At 39.4% G+C, this 21036-nt stretch overlaps 1 protein-coding gene across 1 annotated transcript in view; it reads right to left on the bottom strand.

The window, feature by feature from the left end:
- Window positions 1–1205: 1205 nt before the first annotated feature.
- Window positions 1206–21036, bottom strand: part of itga2b (integrin, alpha 2b) — a 57337-nt gene continuing 37506 nt past the window's right edge. Inside the window, exons 25-30 of the mRNA XM_063018851.1 lie at window positions 15193–15342; window positions 6293–6412; window positions 4664–4780; window positions 3153–3254; window positions 2936–3058; window positions 1206–1382 (exon numbers count right to left, since the gene is read on the bottom strand). Coding sequence (XP_062874921.1) covers window positions 1305–1382; window positions 2936–3058; window positions 3153–3254; window positions 4664–4780; window positions 6293–6412; window positions 15193–15342 — 690 coding nt within the window. The 3' untranslated portion in view covers window positions 1206–1304. The remainder of the gene's footprint in view (window positions 1383–2935; window positions 3059–3152; window positions 3255–4663; window positions 4781–6292; window positions 6413–15192; window positions 15343–21036) is intronic.

Raw genomic sequence — 21036 nt, 5'->3', positions numbered from 1 at the left:
GGGGGGTCGGGGTCGAAGTCCGGGTCCGAGGGTACCTCCCCGAAATGAGTTTTTGCAACTTGGGATGTCTAGTGTTGCTATCGCATAAAACAAATCTAAAACACGCTCTATCTTCTTTCCCCAACTCAAAACATTAACGTTACTTCTACATAAATGTAGACAACAAATGCAGCACATTTCAGAGTTCTGAGGGAAGTGTATACGTTTAAATTACATAAATATAATAATCTTCTCGTTAGGATTATAAACTGGTGAGTGAAACTGCCAAAATCGTAGTTTACACAACACTGTCAAAGATAGATAATTAGTAGTAAAGAAAAAAGAAATGTAATTGTTGCTAATCAAGTAGGTCTTTTTTAAGATTTTGAGGTATATTTCAAAACATTGAAAGACTAAAATCTTTCAATTTGGGAAGCCAGTGTGACACAGTAAGTAAGAATAAAAAAATAACATGCTGTCTTCTCCACCAGGACAATGTTTCCTGTGACGCTGACTTCCACATAACCAAAGGCATGAAAATCTACCCTATAAAAAGTGTACCACCCAATTGCTAGGCTGCTCAGTCATCACTACTTGATTGGCCGATAGCACAGCTGAGATTCGAACCCCAGAGGAAACCCACGCGGACACGGGGAGAACATGCAAACTCCACACAGAAAGGACCCGGAGTCGCCCCACCTGGGAATTAAACCCGGGGTGTTCTTGTTGTGAGGTGACAGTGCTACCCACTTATCCACCGTGCCGCCCCAGAATCTTCAATAAACCTGACTGTCCATTGAACCAGTGCTTCAGTTTCCTCCAACAGTCTAAGAACATGCAATTTAGTGTCTCCTATTATCTCCATTGCACGTCTTTGGACTGTGGGAGGAAACCGGAGCACCCGGAGGAAACCCACGCGGACACGGGAAGAACATGCAAACTCCACACAGAAAGGACCTATAAAAAGTGTACCACCCAATCGCTAGGCTGCTCAGTCATCCCCCATAGCCAATCACTACTTGATTGGCCGATGGCACAGCTGAGATTCGAACCCCCAGATCTCAGCATTAGCTTGCTGGATAGATTCTGTCCGGTGAGCTTAATATTGTTGTAAAATAATTTTAATATGGTAATAAAAGAAAACACTTAATAGCCTGTGACACAAATTGTGACACAAGAGCCAGTGTAAAATGTTCAAATAAAACAAAATACACAAATGTAACCCATTAAATGTGGAAATAAATTTTATTTATAATTTATTTCAGATTTTAAGACTTGTATCATTATAATTCTGAGTCAGACAGTTCATTTGATATATACTGCTTTCAGTTTAAATCATCAGTGGCATCGTTATCATCATCGTTCTTGTCAACTGGCGGACGGTTGCGCTTGAAAAATCCCACCTGCAAAACAGTAGAATCCAAGAACCAGATTCAACTACATGAAGTAGCAAAAGGATTATTGTAAAGTCAGTCAGTCACACTAGGTGTTTGTCTGAGCAATTCTCCATTGCTGAACAAGTTTACATGAAAAAAAAATGCAAAATAAAAATATGGATTGACTATGTAATAAGAACCTGACTTATTCCCTAAATTATTATTATATGATTGATTTTAATTGCAACTAATGTATAAAACTTGCCCTAAGATCCAAATTAGCATAGATAAAATGTTAACTGACCTATAATCTCTCTGATTTTAATCTCTCTGACTACCACTTTGATAATAACAAGTTAGTGATGTGTTTTTGAGCCTTTAGACCCCAGACATTCTATGCCACAGAATATTGTAATAGATTGTATTAATTATAAAGAAGATTAACCCTAATTTTTTTCCTCCCCTTTTTTTGCCCGTCCAATTGCCCGATTGCGTCATGCTTTCTCTCCACCAATGCCGATCCCCGCTCTGATTGAGGAGAGCGAATCTAACCCATGCCCCCTCCGACACGTAGGCAGCAGTCGTATGCATTTTGTCACCTACACTTTGACGAGTGCAATGCGGATCAGCACCGTGTACGGAGAGACGCACCCTGACAGCACTCTTTTCCCGTCTCTGTGCAGGCGCCATCATTCAGCCAGCAGAGGTCGTAATTGCATCAGTTATGAGCGAGTCCCTATCCGGCTTTTTCTTTTTAATATCCCACCCCTATCGGAACAACAGGCCAATCGTTGGTCATGTGGCCGCTCAGCCACGATACGATGTATTCGAGCCCCCAGCTCTGGTTCCAGGGTGTGATTTTACCTATGCGCCACCTGAGCGCCCTGATTAACCCTAATTTGAAATAAAAAATGAAATTTATTCTCTTTGGGATAACTAAGGGATTAATTAAATTAAGATAGTATTTATATTGTCAGTCTTACTGATTGAATCTTATTGTTATCCAAATATCACATCCATTCTTGTAAATTCTTGAATAATAGACCACATTTTACTGTATGGATGGCACGTAATATTTCTATATCTTACATTAATACTGTACACTAAAACTGTGTAGAAATGTGAGGGCAAAATCCTTAATGATGTTTAAAAACTTTTATATATTATTTATATACTTTTATATATTATTTATATATATTATTTTATATATATATTATGTATATTTTATATATTTTTTTTGTTAATTTTAAACCAAAACTCAAGCAGTTTTAATTTACCTTCTATATAAATTATTACATTCTCTATTTTATGTTTATGGTTGTGACGCAATGTAACTTTATGATAGATAGATAGATAGATAGATAGATAGATAGATAGATAGATAGATAGATAGATAGATAGATAGATAGATAGATAGATAGATAGATAGATAGATAGATAGATAGATAGATAGATAGATAGATAGATAGATAGATGCTTTATTTATCCCAAAGGAAATTATTGCAATATGTAATATGTTCAATCATTAACATTTTTTTCAAAATGATGATGATGATGATGGTGTTTAAACCTGTATGTACCTTCCAGAATATGATGCTGAGCAGAGCCAGAAGCAGGAGGCCAGCGATGATTGACACCACAATCCACCACACTGGGACCTCCTCCTGACCATCAGGGCGCCTCCAAACCACGCTGGTGTTTGTCTAACATAAAGAAATAATTCCTTAAACCTCATTTTATAAGATGCATTAAAATTTGTTATAATGATTGGGTATGAAAGAAGGATGTCTTGTCTACCTCTGCATGTCCACTGGGCAGGATGCTTGGTTGGATTTTGGATGGCACGTTCACTACCTTATAGTGAGCAGTGGACAGGAGGACATGGTTCACATACGGTCTCTGACAATAGAGGAGAGACAAGAAGAATAATTTAACCACATTCTTACAGATGATTCTTTTAACAAAACTGGCAGTTACACTTGTACCTGTCTATGTTTTATGTGTAAAATATGGAAAATCGACCTGTTATTTATTATTATTATTATTATTATTATTATTATTAGATAGATAGATAGGTATTTCATTGATCTTGAAGAAAATTATTAGTATTATAATTATTATTACTTTTATTAATATATAGGGCAGTGATAGCTCAGTGGTTAAGGTACTGGACTAGTAAACAAAAGGTTGCCGGTTCAAGCCCTGCCACCACCAAGTTAGTGGCAACTGAGCAAGGCCCAACTCAGGGTCCCTGAGCAAGGCCCTTAACCCTCAATTGCTCATTGTGTAAGTTGCTTTGGATAAAAGCGTCTGCTAAATGCTGTAAATGTAAATTAATAATATTATATTTTTTTCCTCTCCTTTTTATCTTCCTCTTATTATTATTTATTATTATTGTGATTATCATTATTATTATTATTATTATTAGCAGGGTATAGGAGGAAATACTTCACATACGGTCTCTGAAAACAGAGGAGAGACAAGGAGAATAGTAAAACTGGCAGCTAAACTTGTGTATTGTGTAACATTGCCCTGTTATTTAACATTTTTTTAAATGTATGCAATTCAATTACTTTTAACATAATTTTAAAATATAGATTTATTAATTTGAAGTGTTTTCTTCAAATTACTTCATCATATTATTATTATCTTCTAATTTTTCTTTTTCTTCTAATTATTATTATATTATTACACACAATTTATTATTATTATTATTATTTTCCTTCTGATTATTATTATAACTATTTTTTTTCAAATAACTTCACGTCATATTATTATTATTATTACTTTTTCTTCTTCTAATTATTATTATATTATTACACACAATTTTTTATTATTATCATTATTTTCCTTCTGATTATTATTATTAATATATATTTTTTCCCCTTCAAATTACTTTTCTTCATCCAATTATTATTATTATTATTATTATTATTATTTATTGTTATTACTTTTTTTCTTCTAATTATTATTGGTAGTATTATTATTGTTATTATTATTTTTCCTTCTGATTATTATTATTATTATTATTATTTTTTTTTTTCTTCAAATTACTTTTCGTCATCTAATTATTATTATTATTACTTTAACTTCTTCTAATTATTATTATTATTATCACAGCACTATATGCTTATAAGAAGTATTTCTTAATGCACTATTCATCACTTTTTTTTAATCCATGGGCCCAGAGTTTTAAGTGCTTCATGGTCAAGTAATTATGCAGATGGTGTTCAATAATAAAGTAATTATCTTAAAGTAATGGTCAATTGGTGCTTTGATTTGAAACCTTTAATTGGTTATTTGCTAACCTGTAAGAAATGATGAACCCACAGGCGTGCTGTTACTCTCACTATGGCTCTGGCGTCTCGCTGTAGTGCTGCGGCCTCACAAGTAAACACGACACACTCCTCACTGCTCGAACAATTCTGCACAAATAAAAACATGGTCAGTTTTAACCAAACACACTATATTGTCTAAAGTATTTGGACACCTTGTGATCAGCCATTCAAATCAATCCAGAAGGTTGAGCTAAGGCCTTCATGATGGCCACTGGAGTAAAGGGGCACTGTCATGAAGGGTTAAAGTAGAAGCAGATAAATAGACCATGAACTGGTGAACATTAAGGGGGTATCACATTGACCTAGAAGTGAGAGGATTGGGGTTTCCTGCCAGAAGACATTCCTAAGACTGATGGATCTTAACAGCATGCAAAGCTAGAGAGTGGAATTGGTTTCTTGAGAGCTTGAGTAAAACATTGTGATATTTTAGCTGATTGCGCCCTCTACTTGTGCAGATATGCAATTGCAGTAGTTCAGAATAGCAAACTGTCAATTGTATTAATTTAGCACAAGAATTTAACCATCCCATCTTGCTTGTATGCTTAATTAATAGAATATAATACAATTTAAACAAAGACACTTCGGTTTAAATGTTTTATGTTTATTTACAGTACATTTACAGTACATACAGTACAGTATTCCTTTGCAGTGTAGGATTTTTGATTATTTAAAGATGTCTGTGACTACTATTTTTATGATTCAATTACTGCCTGGAACACACTTTGCCCAAAAATATCTTATAAATTTTAAATATATAATGTTAATGTCATTTATCTTTGTGCTATGACCTCTTAATAACTCATTAATACCAATATTTGTCTATAACTGGTGATTTTTGAATTGGTACTAGTTTGACTCCCAATAAAAGTACACCTAACAAGCCTGTCACCCAGTGCTGAGAGGAAATTTGTATGACTGGTGAGCAACAAACTAGTCAAGCTTTAGGGGAACGATTATGGAGCAGATGCTTATAGTAATGTACATCGATCAGCCATGTCATCAAAACCACCTCCTTGTTTCTACACTCACTGTCCATTTTATCAGCTCCACTTACCATACAGGAGCACTTTGTAGTTCTACAATTACTGACTGTAGTCCATCTATTTATTTACATACTTTTAGCCTGCTTTCACCCTGTTCTTCAATGGTCAGGACCCCCACAGGACCACCACAGAGTAGGTATTATTTGGGTGGTGGATCATTCTCGGCACTGCAGTGACACTGACATGGACTATTCTCAGTCCAGTGAGGTGTTTAAAAACTCCATCAGCGCTGCTGTGTCTGATCCACTCATACCAGCACAACACACACTAACACACCACCACCATGTCAGTGTCACTGCAATGCTGAGAATGAGCCACCATCTAAATAATACCTACTCTGTTGTGGTCCTGGGAGAGTCCTGACCATTGAAGAACAGGGTGAAAGGGTGCAGAGTAACAGATGGACTACAGTAAGTAATTGTAGAACTACAAAGTTTTTCTATATGGTAAGTGGAGCTGATAAAATGGACAGTGAGTGTAGAAACAAGGAGGTGGTTTTAATGTTATGGCTGATCAGTGTATAAATATATACAAATAAAAGTAACCAGTTCTTTACCACATGCACAGTTGCTCTGCGTTGACTTTCCTGCTGCTCCTGCAGCTCTTGCTGAACCTCTCGTTTGTTAATGTTATGAACCGGATCCACAGTGGTGTTCGTTAGCTCTGGTTTCACAAGCTGTAAGAGAAATCAAGGTTGCCAATAATTCTGGATCTGATTGTGTAATTGCATAAAAGGGCTGCAGATGCAGTATGGATCTCAGTAACCTGCTAAAATATAACTGTAATTGTATACATTGTTAAGATGGGATAACAAGGTTGTAACTGTAGTATATAAATGTATTTATTGTATACATTTATAAAAAAAATCATACATTTACTGAAAAAAATACTAAATTGACTTCTAATCTTTCTTACAATTGAACCTCATACCAACTGTGAAGCATGGAAGTGGAAATGTCATGGTTTGCAAATGCTTTGCAGCAGCAGGGCCTGACAAGCTCTCCATTATAGAATCCATGATGAATTCTACACTGTATCAGAGGGTGCTTGAGGAAAATGTAAGACCATCTGTCCAAAAACTGAAGCTGAAGCGGAGGTGGACCATGCAACATGACAACGACCCAAAACATTCCAGTAAACCCACCAAGGAATGGCTCAAAAGAAAGAAACGGAGAGTTCTGGAATGGCCAAGTCAAAGCCCGGATCTTAATCCTATTGAGATGCTGTGAGGGTGATTTGAAATGGGCCGTGCATGCAAGAAACCCCTCAAACCTCACACAGCTGAAGAAGTTCTATATGGAGAAGTGGGAAAAACTTTCTCCCAGTCGATGTCAGAGACTAGTAGATGGTTATAGGAAACGTCTAATTGAAGTTATTTCAGCCAAAGGGGGGAATACCAGCTATTAGGACATAGGGTGTCCTAACTTTTTCCTCACAATCAATTTCCATTTTTGTTCATTACATTTTACAACTTGTGTTTAAAAGTTTTATTTGTTTAGTTATATAAGCTCCATCTCTCAATACTGTTCAAATGAAGCCCAAATGTCTTTATGTTTAAATATGTTCAAAAAGACAAAGGTTCTCATGGGGTGTCCTAACTTTTTCACATGACTGTATGTAGACATAAGTTTATAACATATATGAAATACCCATAACAAAATGTGTGTATGTACATATACTAAATATATCTATAGGATAAATTTTTATACGGTAGTATATGTTGTATCCATATATGTTAGCATGTATATTTAATTTATATACAGTGTATCACAAAAGTGAGTACACCCCTCACATTTCTGCAGATATTTAAGTATATCTTTTCATGGGACAACACTGACAAAATGACACTTTGACACAATGAAAAGTAGTCTGTGTGCAGCTTATATAACAGTGTAAATTTATTCTTCCCTCAAAATAACTCAATATACAGCCATTAATGTCTAAACCACCGGCAACAAAAGTGAGTACACCCCTTAGTGAAAGTTCCTGAAGTGTCAATATTTTGTGTGGCCACCATTATTTCCCAGAACTGCCTTAACTCTTCTGGGCATGGAGTTTACCAGAGCTTCACAGGTTGCCACTGGAATGCTTTTCCACTCCTCCATGACAACATCACGGAGCTGGCGGATATTCGAGACTTTGCGCTCCTCCACCTTCCGCTTGAGGATGCCCCAAAGATGTTCTATTGGGTTTAGGTCTGGAGACATGCTTGGCCAGTCCATCACCTTTACCCTCAGCCTCTTCAATAAAGCAGTGGTCGTCTTTGAGGTGTGTTTGGGGTCATTATCATGCTGGAACACTGCCCTGCGACCCAGTTTCCGGAGGGAGGGGATCATGCTCTGCTTCAGTATTTCACAGTACATATTGGAGCTCGTGTCCCTCAATGAAATGTAACTCCCCAACACCTGCTGCACCCATGCAGCCCCAGACCATGGCATTCCCACCACCATGCTTGACTGTAGGCATGACACACTTATCTTTGTACTCCTCACCTGATTGCCGCCACACATGCTTGAGACCATCTGAACCAAACAAATTAATCTTGGTCTCATCAGACCATAGGACATGGTTCCAGTAATCCATGTCCTTTGTTGACATGTCTTCAGCAAACTGTTTGCGGGCTTTCTTGTGTAGAGACTTCAGAAGAGGCTTCCTTCTGGGGTGACAGCCATGCAGATCAATTTGATGTAGTGTGCGGCGTATGGTCTGAGCACTGACAGGCTGACCCCCCACCTTTTCAATCTCTGCAGCAATGCTGACAGCACTCCTGCGCCTATCTTTCAAAGACAGCAGTTGGATGTGACGCTGAGCACGTGCACTCAGCTTCTTTGGACGACTAACGCGAGGTCTGTTCTGAGTGGACCCTGCTCTGTTAAAACGCTGGATGATCTTGGCCACTGTGCTGCAGCTCAGTTTCAGGGTGTTGGCAATCTTCTTGTAGCCTTGGCCATCTTCATGTAGCGCAACAATTTGTCTTTTAAGATCCTCAGAGAGTTCTTTGCCATGAGGTGCCATGTTGGAACTTTCAGTGACCAGTATGAGAGAGTGTGAGAGCTGTACTACTAAATTGAACACACCTGCTCCCTATGCACACCTGAGACCTAGTAACACTAACGAGTCACATGACATTTTGGAGGGAAAATGACAAGCAGTGCTCAATTTGGACATTTAGGGGTGTAGTCTCTTAGGGGTGTACTCACTTTTGTTGCCGGTGGTTAAGACATTAATGGCTGTATATTGAGTTATTTTGAGGGAAGAATAAATTTACACTGTTATATAAGCTGCACACAGACTACTTTTCATTGTGTCAAAGTGTCATTTTGTCAGTGTTGTCCCATGAAAAGATATACTTAAATATCTGCAGAAATGTGAGGGGTGTACTCACTTTTGTGATACACTGTATATGCAATTTTATGAACATAACATATATAAAAAGGCTGTATGTTACGGTGGCCGAGAAGTGCAAAACAAATTTACATTTCAGAAAACAAAATTACAAAAAAACAAAAACAACATTTACAATGAAAGCAAAAACAAATTTACAAGTGCTTGGGTACCCAGTGTTTGTAAATATGTTTTGGCATATGTAAAAGTGTTTCAGCACTTGTAAATTTGTTTTCGGCATATGTAATTTTGTTTTCTAAAATGTGAATTTGTTTTGCACTTCTCGGCCGCACATTTCTGACAATAACACCGGAAGTGCGTGTTGCTTACCTGCTGTCAATCAAACTGTTTCTCAGCGGTAAAGTGAACGGAGTTTGTGATGGTGACGATAAACAAGGTTTTGTCTAGTTTGTGGAAATCATTTTATCCAGTTAACCCGCTATTGTTTTTCTTGTGGGAAGTTATTAGATTGTTTGTGCAGACGGTTAGACGTGGCGTGTGCATCTCTATCTACTGTCCGCTCTTCTAAACATCTAAGGAATTCCCACAAGAACAACAAAAGCGAAATAATGAAAGTAATTAACACAAAATGGACAAAACATTGTTTATTAGGGACGGAACATCTGATCCCGAGGCTTTAAAGCTTGTTTCACTTTTGTAACACTGGACTCAGTGTATCGGAGCTTATATTAAAGCAGCATGTGCGGGACTGATGAAGCTTTGGTGCTGTGTTTTATCTCACTCACTATATAAGAGACAATCAAACCAGGGTTACCCACCGTCCCGTAACATACAGAATCCTTCTTTATCTGGAGACTAAACGCCGCGTTCTGTATTGAACTGATACAGGACGCTTTGTTCCGTATTTTTATCAATGGGAGACTGAGTGATGTGTACAAAAACAGAAGGAAACTGCTGTTTAATTAATTATATTAAGTAGTGTTCACTTTTATTCTTAGTAACGCGGTGTGTGCGCAATATAACCTGTTTAATACACCGCTGTATGAGCAGCGCAGTGGGCGGAGTGCGTTGTTTTGCCTAAAATATGGTTCTGACTTATTATTATAAAGAATAAAAATAATAAATGTTAAACACCATAAATAAAACCTTTGTTCTCATGACTGTGTAAGGTGCCCCCCCCCCCCCCCCCCCCCCCCAGGTATTTTCAGCACAATCAGTAAAAGAGCTTCAAAAGCTTAAATGATGCTTCATCTGCACTCTGCCCACTGCGCTACTCATACAGCGGTGTATTACACAGGTTATGTTGCTATAACCAGCGCACACACACCGTTACTAAGAATAAAAGTGAACACTACTTAATATAATTCCCACAGTCTCCCATTGATAAAAATACGGAACAAAGCGTCCTGTATCAGTTCAATACAGAACGCGGCGTTTAGTCTCCAGATAAAGAAGGATTCTGTATGTTACGGGATGGTGGGTAACCCTGGTTTGATTGTCTCTTATATAGTGAGTGAGATAAAACACAGCACCAAAGCTTCATCAGTCCCGCACATGCTGCTTTAATATAAGCTCCGATACACTGAGTCCAGTGTTACAAAAGTGAAACAAGCTTTAAAGCCTCGGGATCAGATGTTCCGTCCCTAATAAACAATGTTTTGTCCATTTTGTGTTAATTACTTTCATTATTTCGCTTTTGTTGTTCTTGTGGGAATTCCTTAGATGTTTAGAAGAGCGGACGGTAAATAGAGATGCACACGCCACGTCTAACCGTCTGCACAAACAATCTAATAACTTCCCACAAGAAAAACAATAGCGGGTTAACTGGATAAAATGATTTCCACAAACTAGACAAAACCTTGTTTATCGTCACCATCACAAACTCCGTTCACTTTACCGCTGAGAAACAGTTTGATTGACAGCATGCAAGCAACACGCACTTCCGGTGTTATTGTCCCTACCTTTTCCGTCAGAAATGTGCGGCCGAGAAGTGCAAAACAAATTAACATTTTAGAAAACAAAATTACATATGCCGAAAACAAATTTACAAGTGCTGAAACACTTTCACATATGCCAAAACATATTTACAAACACTGGGTACCCAAGCACTTGTAAATTTGTTTTTGCTTTCATTGTAAATGTTGTTTTTGTTTTTTTGTAATTTTGTTTTCTGAAATGTAAATTTGTTTTGCACTTCTCGGCCACCGTAGTATGTCGCTACCGTGGGAAATACAAAGCGCCTAGCGTTAGCAACGCGCCGTAGTTTGGAAAAACTACGTTTCCCACAGGCCACCGCGCTTTGCAGCACCTGGGTTCGCTGCTATATTAATGCGCGCTTCCAACAACGTGGAGCTCAGTCTTTGAATGTTCATTGACTGAGCCGGTATGGTATCAGGTATTCATATATTTTATTTATTTATTTATTTATTTATTTAGCTGTTCAGAAGTGAGCCGTAGAAAGAAGCAATGTTTAAAAGAAAAAGGATTAGAAAGAAAAGAAAGGATCTTAGAAAGTAGTATTAGACGTGAACAGTGTTGTGGGGGTGAATCGGGGCTTTTCACGTTTCTCCTTCCGCGATCTGCGTGGTTTATTTTGTTCAGGATGATCGTTTATTTTGTTCAGGAGAGTTTGGTATTATTTTAAGTAGTGTTTACTTTTTAGTTTTAATTAGCAACGCCGATTTAATTAACAATCTGTAAATCGCTCTGTTTGTATATTGTAGTGAGCACAGTGCACTGCACTAGGTTCGAATCCGGCGTAGGGCGATTATAAAGTATACAGTAGACCCTTGACTTATGAATTTAATTGGTTCCGAAGGGTTGTTTTTAAGTCAAAATGTTCATTAGTTAAACCTATTTTTCCCCATAAGAAATAATGTAAACAGAATTAATCCATACCAGATTTCCCAACCCCCCCCTTACCTAACCTTTCTAATGTTTTTTTTGTTATAAATACAACTATATTTTCCCTTAATATTAAATTATAGAATAGACATTACTGTAATAAACAATACACAGTAGTACTGTACATAAAACACACCACATTTCAGTACAGTACGTGTGCTGTACCATACACCGTAATAAATTCCTTCTTTTTATATAAAATGTATCTACCAGAAACAACAATAACTCCCATATTTCTCTATTATTTCCCTCTTTATTTCAATAGTGTTGTATTTTGTAGGTGTAATTGCACGAAAGAAAGAATACTTTACTCGGCCGAGTTCCTTCTTCTCTCTCACTCACTGTCCCCTCTGTCACACTGATACACAGTGACTGCTACTGGCAGGAGTAATTATACAACAACAAATAGTGATTTTTGTTTTTTTCATTTTCTCACCACTGCACTTCGTCTGCACCTTCTTTGGGGACATTTTAATATTGAATTTGACAAAATATAAAGAAAACACCGGAAAAACGCTGTCCGCTCACTGTGTGTGTGTGTATATATATATATATGTATATATTAGGGCTGTCGAAGTTAACGCGATAATAACGCATTAACGCAATCTCAATTTAACGCGATTATAAAAATTTGTGCCGTTAACGCAAATTCTAGTTCATGTTGAGACTTGACTGGTAGAACAAACGTTTTAATGTCGGACTTGCCACCGTTTTTTATTTGCGGTTTGTTAACATAATGTTACCGAGCGTGGTAGTGTCGTAGTAATGCACTTGCATAATAAAGAAGCTGCCAGTCATCCATTCACGTAACGCTAGGATGGACACTTAAAAATCCTCCTTTTGGAGTGAACTGGTTTAATTTTTGATCAATATTATTTACCATTGGCTCAGGTACATGTCGAAACAAATGCTTTGTATTTCATTGGTTTAACAGCCTCATTTGACTCCTTATAGAGCTACCACTGGCCAATCGGAGAAGGTCCGCCCTCTAAATGCTAGTCTGTGATTGGGTGGTTGAATTTCGCCCGCCCTCTCTGTTTTGTAAACACCGCGCTACCTGAGTCAATCACTCAGCTCTCATGATCAGGAACGCGGTGAAAATGCCAAAAAGTAAACTTTTGAGGCAGCGATGAACGGACCTAAATATGAAAAGACACAACATTTAGTGAGTAAAACAGTCATTTGTTATATAATTCTTGCTTAAATTGGTCAAAAACTGTTATATGGGTTCTGGATTCATTCTGTGTGTTGCAGTAGCATGTCCCCCTGTTCCTAATAAGATGTCCGGCTTTTTGGGGTGTAATGAATTTTTTTTGTTACTATGAATCTGGCCACCCTAGTCTAAACACACTCAGTTCGTGTAGAAACGTCCATTAAACCACTGGATAGTATTACTGCCTAGTATGTGAGTGAATAAAACTCCCTTACAGTTTTCTCTTGTCCCAGCAGTTTTTAACATTAGTACATTTAGCATAAAATGTGTTCACCATTGTAATTGTAACATTTCACTTAAAAATCCTTGTTTTCTATAACATTTACACAGATTTTTTTTAATGCGATTAATCGCGATTAACTATATGAAATTCTGAGATTAATCGCGATTAAAAATTTTAATCGTTTGACAGCCCTAATATATATATATATATATATATATATATATATATATATATATATATATATATATAGAGAGAGAGAGAGAGAGACAGACACACACGGTTGGAGTCATCTTGTACGTGACATCACGCGTTTCACGAATTTCTGTTCGTAATCTGAAATTTGTTCGTATGTTAAGCCGTGCGTAACTCAAGGGTCTACTGTATATCACAAGCACTACCAAACTTACTCATATCTCTTCCTTCCTGCACAGTGGGTCCAAACCGTGTGTTGGTGAATAATATTAAAAGCAATAAAGGTCCTCTCCATTATTATTCACCACACACAGCCCCTTACAACATATGATTTTTCTTATTTTTAGACATGTATATGTTTTTATATTTAAACGTTGTGTAATATCCACACATATTGAGGACATATACTGTATGAAAACGGCCTATTTCAGTGTAAACCCCCAGAAAAACCGATCCTGACTAGCACATAATAGTCCGCTGGTACTGTACATCAGCGCCGAGATTCTGAGCTCCTAGGTTTGAATCTCGGCTCTATATATTTATATAGAAAATAAGCATTTTTGACATATATATGTTACATATACAGTGATACCTATAAACTCAACTCGACGCCCTTCATTGAGAAATTTGTACCCTTAAACTCAACGTTTCCCTTAAACTCAACATGTGTGCGACGGCTGCTTTGCTCAGCGCTCGGCTTGAGCAGTGCGGTAAAACGTCATGCGAACATGAGACGAATCTGCATTTGTGTGGTATAACCATCAAATCCAGTCTGAAAGCACCACAGGTATTTGTGTGGATCTGTTTCACTTGTGTTTCAGTAGGGGTTATGAGAAATTGTAAGAATCAGCTTTGCCGAGAGTCTAAAACACTTATTAAATAAAAATAATGTAACTTAATGTATTTAAAGAATGACAGAGAAAAAACTAAACCTCTTTTAATTATTACTTCTTATTTGTTCTCTCCATTAAATACGAAGCAAGAAAACAATAAAGAAGTAAAGCTAAAATGCAGGTTTTATTATTATTATTATTGGTTTTTAACTGTTTTTAATTGTATTTTAGTGTTTATATTACATTGAAATATTACTTTCAGTGTATAAGTGTCAAACAACCCCATTATTTTACAATTAGCCTAAAATATATGCAGCTCCATGGGACAATGGAACGCATTAACAAACTTCCCATATATCCTTATGGGAAAAAATACCTTAAAGCTCAACATCTTTTAAACTTAATGCCACTCCCAGAACCAATTGACGTTGAGTTTCAAGGTACCACTGTATGTCAAAAAATGTATTACACATACATCAGCATACGTATTTCTATGGGCCACACATAACAATTGTTTACCGGTGTTTACTACTGGTCTTAGTCTTCTGTCCCCCACTCTAGATAAAATAATTAGACTAATTTCTCTGTAAATGGACTTTATCTCCCCTAAAGCACTCACTGACATCCCAATCATCATTATTAACGGTTGGGGAGTAAAACAAATTAATGACCAAGCACTGAGTCACTTGGTTAAGTAATGATAAAGAAAAAAAACCACATGACTGGCCAGTAGGTGGATCTCTCACCCCAAGTTCATCCACGGAGGAGTTGGAGGAGCAGGACATGAGTTCTTCTGAAGCGTGGGCAAACACGTAGAGAAGATAAGAGCCGTTCTGCTGTACTGGGAAAGACAGCTGCACTCTGGCATTGACTGGGCTTGGGCCTTTGTTTCTCAACTGACAGCACAAAGAAGAATGGGTTATACTTAACTAACATAGTAAATATAAACACTTGATACATGAACAGTATTTTCCTGTTAATCATACACATTTATTAATAAATTATTTTTTGTATTTTTTGTAAAATACAAAAGCAATTCTGTATATCTTGTAGCCTGTTTATTCCCAAGGAAGGTTTCTAGTTCTTTTAGAACCAGAATAAAGCTGGGTCAGGGTGAGGGGTCAGTCCACTTTGGAGTAGCTGAAGGTTAAGGGTCTTTCTCAGGTCACACAAAGTTGAATAAATCCAAACATTTTGATGCTCAAAAGACTAATCTGAATTTTTTGGTTTGAGATAAAGCCTGAAATCAGACAAAATTACTGTAAGCTCACTATATGGCCAAAAGTTTGTGGACACCTCTCCTAATTATTGAATTATTGAGTGTTTTAATAGTGCTTCACTAATTGCTAGAAAAATTAATTATTTTGTTTAATATTAATTAGGGGCGTAACTGCAGGGGGGGCAGGGGGGGCAGGGGGTGCAGTTGCACTGGGGCCCATGGCCAGGGGGGGGCCCTCCACGACATGAACTCAAAACCCCAACCGCACTGCCCCCCCATTGGCTGCACTCGCCAGGTCGTTATTATTAAATTACAATATTTTCGTATCATGATTTTGCTGAGCGCAAGGCACGCCACATGAACTTCTAAGTAATTAATACTGATCAGCGATCATATATATATTATATTATATTATATATACATGTACAGTGTATCACAAAAGTGAGTACACCCCTCACATTTCTGCAGATATTTAAGTATATCTTTTCATGGGACAACATTGACAAAATGACACTTTGACACAATGAAAAGTAGTCTGTGTGCAGCTTATATAACAGTGTAAATTTATTCTTCCCTCAAAATAACTCGATATACAGCCATTAATGTCTAAACCACCGGCAACAAAAGTGAGTACACCCCTAAGAGACTACACCCCTAAATGTCCAAATTGAGCACTGCTTGTCATTTTCCCTCCAAAATGTCATGTGATTTGTTAGTGTTACTAGGTCTCAGGTGTGCATAGGGAGCAGGTGTGTTCAATTTAGTAGTACAGCTCTCACACTCTCATACTGGTCACTGAAAGTTCCAACATGGCACCTCATGGCAAAGAACTCTCTGAGGATCTTAAAAGACGAATTGTTGCGCTACATGAAGATGGCCAAGGCTACAAGAAGATTGCCAACACCCTGAAACTGAGCTGCAGCACAGTGGCCAAGATCATCCAGCGTTTTAAAAGAGCAGGGTCCACTCAGAACAGACCTCGCGTCGGTCGTCCAAAGAAGCTGAGTGCACGTGCTCAGCGTCACATCCAACTGCTGTCTTTGAAAGATAGGCGCAGGAGTGCTGTCAGCATTGCTGCAGAGATTGAAAAGGTGGGGGGTCAGCCTGTCAGTGCTCAGACCATACGCCGCACACTACATCAAATTGGTCTGCATGGCTGTCACCCCAGAAGGAAGCCTCCTCTGAAGTCTCTACACAAGAAAGCCCGCAAACAGTTTGCTGAAGACATGTCAACAAAGGACATGGATTACTGGAACCATGTCCTATGGTCTGATGAGACCAAGATTAATTTGTTTGGTTCAGATGGTCTCAAGCATGTGTGGAGGCAATCAGGTGAGGAGTACAAAGATAAGTGTGTCATGCCTACAGTCAAGCATGGTGGTGGGAATGCCATGGTCTGGGGCTGCATGAGTGCAGCAGGTGTTGGGGAGTTACATTTCATTGAGGGACACATGAACTCCAATATGTACTGTGAAATACTGAAGCAGAGCATGATCCCCTCCCTCCGGAAACTGGGTCGCAGGGCAGTGTTCCAGCATGATAATGACCCCAAACACACCTCTAAGACGACCACTGCTTTATTGAAGAGGCTGAGGGTAAAGGTGATGGACTGGCCAAGCATGTCTCCAGACCTAAACCCAATAGAACATCTTTGGGGCATCCTCAAGCGGAAGGTGGAGGAGCGCAAAGTCTTGAATATCCGCCAGCTCCGTGATGTCGTCATGGAGGAGTGGAAAAGCATTCCAGTGGCAACCTGTGAAGCTCTGGTAAACTCCATGCCCAGGAGAGTTAAGGCAGTTCTGGGAAATAATGGTGGCCACACAAAATATTGACACTTCAGGAACTTTCACTAAGGGGTGTACTCACTTTTGTTGCCAGTGGTTTAGACATTAATGGCTGTATATTGAGTTATTTTGAGGGAAGAATAAATTTACACTGTTATATAAGCTGCACATAGACTACTTTTCATTGTGTCAAAGTGTCATTTTGTCAGTGTTGTCCCATGAAAAGATATACTTAAATATCTGCAGAAATGTGAGGGGTGTACTCACTTTTGTGATACACTGTATATCATCTATAGGGATGATATTAAAATAACCACTTTGTCTTTTCCTGCTGCTCTTTCTTTTGAACACCTGGCTTTCAAGTTGTCAGGGCCTACTCCTCTGGTCACTGCTGTAGTTTATCGTCCGCCAAAGCCAAACGCTTCCTTTCTCTCTGATTTTTCAGATTTTTTAACCCAGCTTAGTGCCCTCTCATCCTCTGTACTGCTTATGGGTGATTTTAACATCCATATTGATGACAACAACTGTAAATTTGCCAGGGAATTTTTGGAATTGTTACAGTGTTTTAATTTCACACAACATATACATTTTCCAACTCATAAAAAAGGTCATACTCTTGACCTTGTCTGCTCTACTGGTGTCCTAGTTCATCAGCCGTCCAGCCATGACCTTACTGTCTCTGATCATTTGACAATCATCATGGACATTGAGGTCACTAGGCCCATCACTAGAGCTAAACGTAAAATATCCTTCAGGAATCTTCAATATATCTCTCCCTCTGCTTTCTCAGATTCTCTTGTTAAAAAGATGTCTGTCTGTCCTGTACTGTCTAGTAATTCATCTGACCTTGTCGATTACTATAATGACATACTCGCCTCATGTCTTGATGAGCTGGCTCCTTTGAGAACCAAATTTGTTTCATTTAGTCATTCCGCACCATGGTACACAATTGAGCTTCACCAAATGAAATCCCGTAAACGCCAGCTTGAAAGACTTTATAAGAAAACCGGTCTAACAGTACATTATCAGATTTATTCTGATTATCTTCAACATTACAAAGACGCTCTTACGGCAGCCCGATCCACTTACTATTCCGAACTCATACATGCTGGATCAACAAATCCTAAGACTCTCTTTTCCACAATAAATAAACTTCTCAAACCAGTTGACAATACTACCAATTCCTTTACAGTTGACAAGTGTAACTCTTACCTCTCATTTTTTCAAACAAAAGTTGAGAATATCCACAATTTTCTGACAGTTTCCCCTGTCATCTCTGTTTCTCCGCCTATCTCATCTCAATTTATTACCCAGCCTCTGTCTCAGTTCTCACCTGTGTCTCTTTTGGACCTATCTGAGATCTTAACAGGGATGCGAAGCTCCACTTGTGTTTTGGATCCTGCTCCATCAAAACTTGTTAAGGGTTGTTTTCCAGTTATCTCATCACTTATCACAGAGATAATCAATTCCTCTCTTAGTTCTGGCTCAGTCCCTCAATCACTCAAATTGGCTGCTGTTACTCCCATACTTAAAAAACCTGGACTTGACTCTAACATTATGAGTAACTTTCGGCCCATTTCCAATCTTCCATTTCTGTCGAAAATACTGGAACGTGTTGTTGCCTCACAGCTCAAAGATCACCTAAATTCCAATAATCTATTTGAATCATTTCAGTCTGGTTTCCGCCCCCAGCACAGCACTGAGTCAGCCCTCCTCAAAGTCACAAATGACCTTCTTCTTTCCTCAGACTCTGGACAAATTAATATTCTCGTCCTCCTTGATCTTACTGCAGCTTTTGACACCATTAATCACTCCATTCTTCTGTCCCGCCTTGAATCCTCTGTCAACATCACTGGTACTTGTCACGTGGGAAGAAAGGGACACAAATGCAGAAGTAAAATTATATAAAAAGATATTTTATTTAATTAATAAGGACAACAGAAAAGGTAAACAGCTAACATAAAACAAAACAAAACCCAATCGGAAACTCCGACGGAAGCTGACAAAACACCGATCTGAAACAAGAGAAAAACAAATGAGAAAGGTTAAGCAACGGTAGAGTGTGGATTCGAACCGGGGATGCTGGCGTGACTACCGATTACTTTCCGGAGTTGCCACCCAGCGGTTGCAGAATCCAATGTTCCGTTTAACTAACGGCACTGATGCCGGAATTACTACCACGCTAAAACAGCGCGGAGTGAAAGCCGCTAAAGCTAAAGTTAGCGTTTTAAGGAGACAGCGATAAAGAGTCTACCCAGCAACTACACGAGAGCTGGGCAGCTGTAGAGAGTGTGGATTCGAACCGGGGATGTTGGCGTGACTACCGAGTACTTTCCGGAGTCGCCACCCAGCGGTTGGAGAATCCAATGTTCTGTTTAACTAAAGGCACTGATGCCTAGGATATAACCAGCGCTAATAGAGCACTGAGTGAGACCGCTAAGCTAATGCTAGCGCTGAAACAAACAGCAGTTCGAGGACTGCGCGGCGTCGCACCACACTATTTCTAAGAGGCAGAAAGAAAACCCTCACTACCTCAAACCTTGCGGTTTTACTTACCCTAATGGCCTAGCGCCACCAGGGCTACCACCTATGGCTAAACAACAGTGTGGACGAGCTGCCACAAGAGACCACAAAACAAACAAAGGTGCGACACCCACTGCTGTGTAGAGCTGGCTTAAATAGCCAGCCCCACAGCTGTGGGTGATCAGCACTAATTGGGAGGTCTGGTATAAGAACCCTTTGTTTGCTGAGCTCTGTAACGTCTGTTTCGCTGGGAACCCGGGGCACGTTCACCAGCTACCACAGACCTCGTTATAGAACCCCCTCCTCTAGGGACAGCTCCTGAGGTCCCAAGACCCGCAGCACGGTTCCGTCGGAACTCGCGGATCAGTTCAGGGTCCAGGATCTGACGAGCCGGTACCCATGAACGTTCCTCAGGGCCGTAACCTTCCCAATCCACCAAGTATTGGGTACTACCCTGAACCTTCCTGCTGTCAAGTAACCGGCGAACCGTGAAGGCAGGGGCACCCTGGATGATACGAGGGGCGGGAGGTTGGGGAGGGGGTAAAACTCCCCCGCACATAAATGGTCGGAGATGGGAGACATGGAAGGTTGGATGCACTTTCATGCGGGGAGGAAGCTCCAACCTATACGTCACCGGGTTAATCCGCTTTACCACCTTGAACGGACCAATGTACTTGGGTGCCAACTTATGTGGAACACCTCGAACGGGGAGATCCCTCGTTGAAACAAGTACTCGTTGGCCTGGCCGGAAGGTAAGAGCCGGCTGCCGCCTGCGGTCAGCTTTGCGCTTCACAGAGCGCTGGGTGGCCACAAGTGCCTGCCTAGCTTTGCGCCAGGCGGCGCGGCAGCGGCGGACCTGAAGCTGTACAGACGGGACCGCTACCTGCTGCTCTTGCTCAGGAAAGAGCGGAGGAGGGTACCCGAACTGAGCTTCAAACGGTGACATGCCGATCGCCGAATGATGCAGGGTGTTGTGAGCAAACTCTGCCCACATCAGCTTATCCGACCACGTGGTCGGATTCCCTGCCGTCAGGCACCTGAGCATCTTGCTCAGATCCTGGATA

Source organism: Trichomycterus rosablanca, chromosome 22, assembly GCF_030014385.1.
Source record: "Trichomycterus rosablanca isolate fTriRos1 chromosome 22, fTriRos1.hap1, whole genome shotgun sequence".
Classification (NCBI taxonomy): domain Eukaryota; kingdom Metazoa; phylum Chordata; class Actinopteri; order Siluriformes; family Trichomycteridae; genus Trichomycterus; species Trichomycterus rosablanca.
This window is presented reverse-complemented; position numbering and strand designations above follow the sequence as displayed.